Source organism: Oncorhynchus kisutch, unplaced genomic scaffold (assembly GCF_002021735.2).
Source record: "Oncorhynchus kisutch isolate 150728-3 unplaced genomic scaffold, Okis_V2 scaffold634, whole genome shotgun sequence".
Classification (NCBI taxonomy): domain Eukaryota; kingdom Metazoa; phylum Chordata; class Actinopteri; order Salmoniformes; family Salmonidae; genus Oncorhynchus; species Oncorhynchus kisutch.
In genome coordinates this window covers 106105-108604 of record NW_022262579.1, presented here as the reverse complement: position 1 = coordinate 108604, position 2500 = coordinate 106105, and the positions used below count along the sequence as shown (strand labels likewise).

The 2500-nt window shown below is 47.9% G+C and overlaps 1 protein-coding gene across 5 annotated transcripts in view; it reads right to left on the bottom strand.

The window, feature by feature from the left end:
* Nucleotides 1–1751, bottom strand: part of LOC109886581 (uncharacterized) — a 50807-nt gene extending 49056 nt beyond the window's left edge. For 3 of the 5 annotated variants that reach the window (XR_004207182.1, XM_031815800.1, XM_031815801.1), the window contains exon 1: nucleotides 1–1750. This exon is cut by the window's left edge and continues 785 nt beyond it. Coding sequence is in view for 4 of the 5 variants with exons in the window: in XM_031815800.1 (XP_031671660.1) it covers nucleotides 1–271 (271 nt within the window). In the remaining variant the exon portion in view is untranslated. The other 2 variants (XM_031815802.1, XM_031815803.1) reach the window with 1 other exon arrangement.
* Between the last annotated feature and the right edge of the window lie 749 nt (nucleotides 1752–2500).

Genomic DNA, 2500 nt, shown 5'->3' with positions numbered 1-2500 from the left:
GACTGCTAACTGGGCTTCCACCTTTAAAATAGGTCTGACACTGCTCTCTCTCCAACTCCTGCAAACACCTGTCTAGATTCTGGCTGTGGCTCCCTTCATCTCTGGCGCTCTGTTGCTGAGGAGGGTTACATCCCTGAAGACCGGTATGTCGGGGCACCACCTCCACTTCAGACATGAGTCCGTCCCAATAGGACGGTTCCCATGATCTTCTCCAGCCCGGATCCTGGCCCCTACGGGCCCCCAGGTGGGCAGATGGCCCACGAAGATTCATCTCTCTGGGGCTAAGGTAACCAACAGCTCCCCGTCTCCGGTTTCAGACCCAGCTCCTTCTTTACAATCAGCTATTAACGAGAAGGACCCTCTGGCTGTCCCGGGTTACCAGGCACGGCAGAAATATCTGGCCAGGAATCAGGGGCTACACGGCGGCAGGCAGTAGATTCAGATTATTAAGGAGCTGTTGGATATCTGGGAAGCAAATGAACCATCATAATGTATTATTGATTAGGAAGCTCAGAGGAACAGACCTGGAAATCAACAGCTTCCTGGCTGTGTTGACCACATCATCATCTTAATATAAAATAATGACACAAACAGAGATACTACATACTAATATTTACCAGAAGATCCTGGGAGTTTAAGAGTGAATATAGAAACAGAAAAGGAAAAGGTTCAAATATAAAACTAAAATAATATCAAATTAAAAAAATGTTTATATATAAATCCAACGACTCATCTGTCCGTATCATCCATCCATGGTTTAAATCAACTCAAATGTTATTGGTCACATACACATGGTTAGCAGATGTTAATGCGAGTGTAGCGAAATGCTTGTGCCTCTAGTTCCGAACATGCAGTAATAACCAACGAGTAATCTAATCTAACAATTCCACAACTACTACCTTATACACACAAGTGTAAAGGGATGAAGAATATGTACGGTTTACATCCGTATCATCCATCCAGGGTGTTATTCATCCATCCTGGGTGTTATTCATCCATCCAGGGTGTTATTCATCCATCCAGGGTGTTATTCATCCATCCAGGGTGTTATTCATCCATCCAGGGTGTTATTCATCCATTCAGGGTGTTATTCATCCATCCAGGGTGTTATTCATCCATCCAGGGTATTATTCATCCATCCAGTGTATGATTCACCCATCCAGGGTGTTATTCATCCATTCAGGGTGTTATTCATCCATCCTGGGTGTTATTCATCCATTCAGGGTGTTAGTCATCCATCCAGTGTATGATTCATCCATCCAGCGTGTTGTTCATCCATCCAGTGTGTTATTCATCCATCCAGGGTGTTATTCATCCATCCAGGGTATGATTCATCCATCCAGGGTGTTATTCATCCATCCAGGGTGTTATTCATCCATCCAGGGTGTTGTTCATCCATCCAGTGTGTTATTCATCCATCCAGGGTGTTGTTCATCCATCCAGTGTGTTATTCATCCATCCAGGGTGTTATTCATCCATCCAGGGTATGATTCATCCATCCAGGGTATTATTCATCCATTCAGGGTGTTATTCATCCATCCAGGGTGTTATTCATCCATCCAGTCTATTATTCATCCATCCAGGGTGTTATTCATCCATCCAGGGTGTTATTCATCCATCCAGGGTGTTATTCATCCATCCAGGGTGTTATTCATCCATCCATCTATTCCAAATTTCCCTTGTTGTTTATACTTTTTTGGTCGATCCATTTCTCTGTCAGGCAGTCAGGCTCTCCCTGTGGGATGTTTCTTAAGCAAACAAAAGAGTTACAGAGCAGAGAGCCTGGGAGGGAGGGAGGGAGGGAGGGAGGGAGGGAGGGAGGGAGGGAGGGAGGGAGGGAGGGAGGGAGGGAGGGAGGGAGGGAGGGAGGGAGGGAGGGAGGGAGGGAGGGGAGGGAGGGAGGGAGGGAGGGAGGGAGAGAGCATTATAGTGCACTATAATGGGAATAGGATAGCATTTGGGATGATAAACGGCTCAGTGGGATGCTTGGATAAATAACTCTGACCCGGCATGATGTCCCAAGACTTATTTGTGAACAACCAGCAGCAATAGTCTAGAAGGTTCCGACGTCTCCAATTGTTCTTTGGAAGGAACCCTAGAGATAAAACTAATGGCTGGGGGTCCCACAGGGGGAGAGGTCCCTGTCCCGGCTGCAGAGAGATGGGGACGAGGGGAGGCCCTGGTAGTGGTAATGCAGGCCAGAGCCAATGGGTTCCTTGTGAAGGGTTGGCATCGACGCTGTCCCGTCGTAGAAAGGGGCCTGCACTTGATCTCTCTGCGCTCGGTCAGGGTTTCCGAAATATCTCCCGTTCTCCATCCTCTCCAGCTCCTGTAACCACCTGTCTAGATTCTGGCTACCTCCCTCGATGGCGCTCTGCGGGCGAGGGGTACGACCCAAATGAACCTTCGGATGGGGCTCAACCTCTGGGCTGTCAGTGGGGCTTCCTTCAAAATAGTCCCCACTCTGCATCTTCTCCAACTCGTACAGCCACTCGTTCAT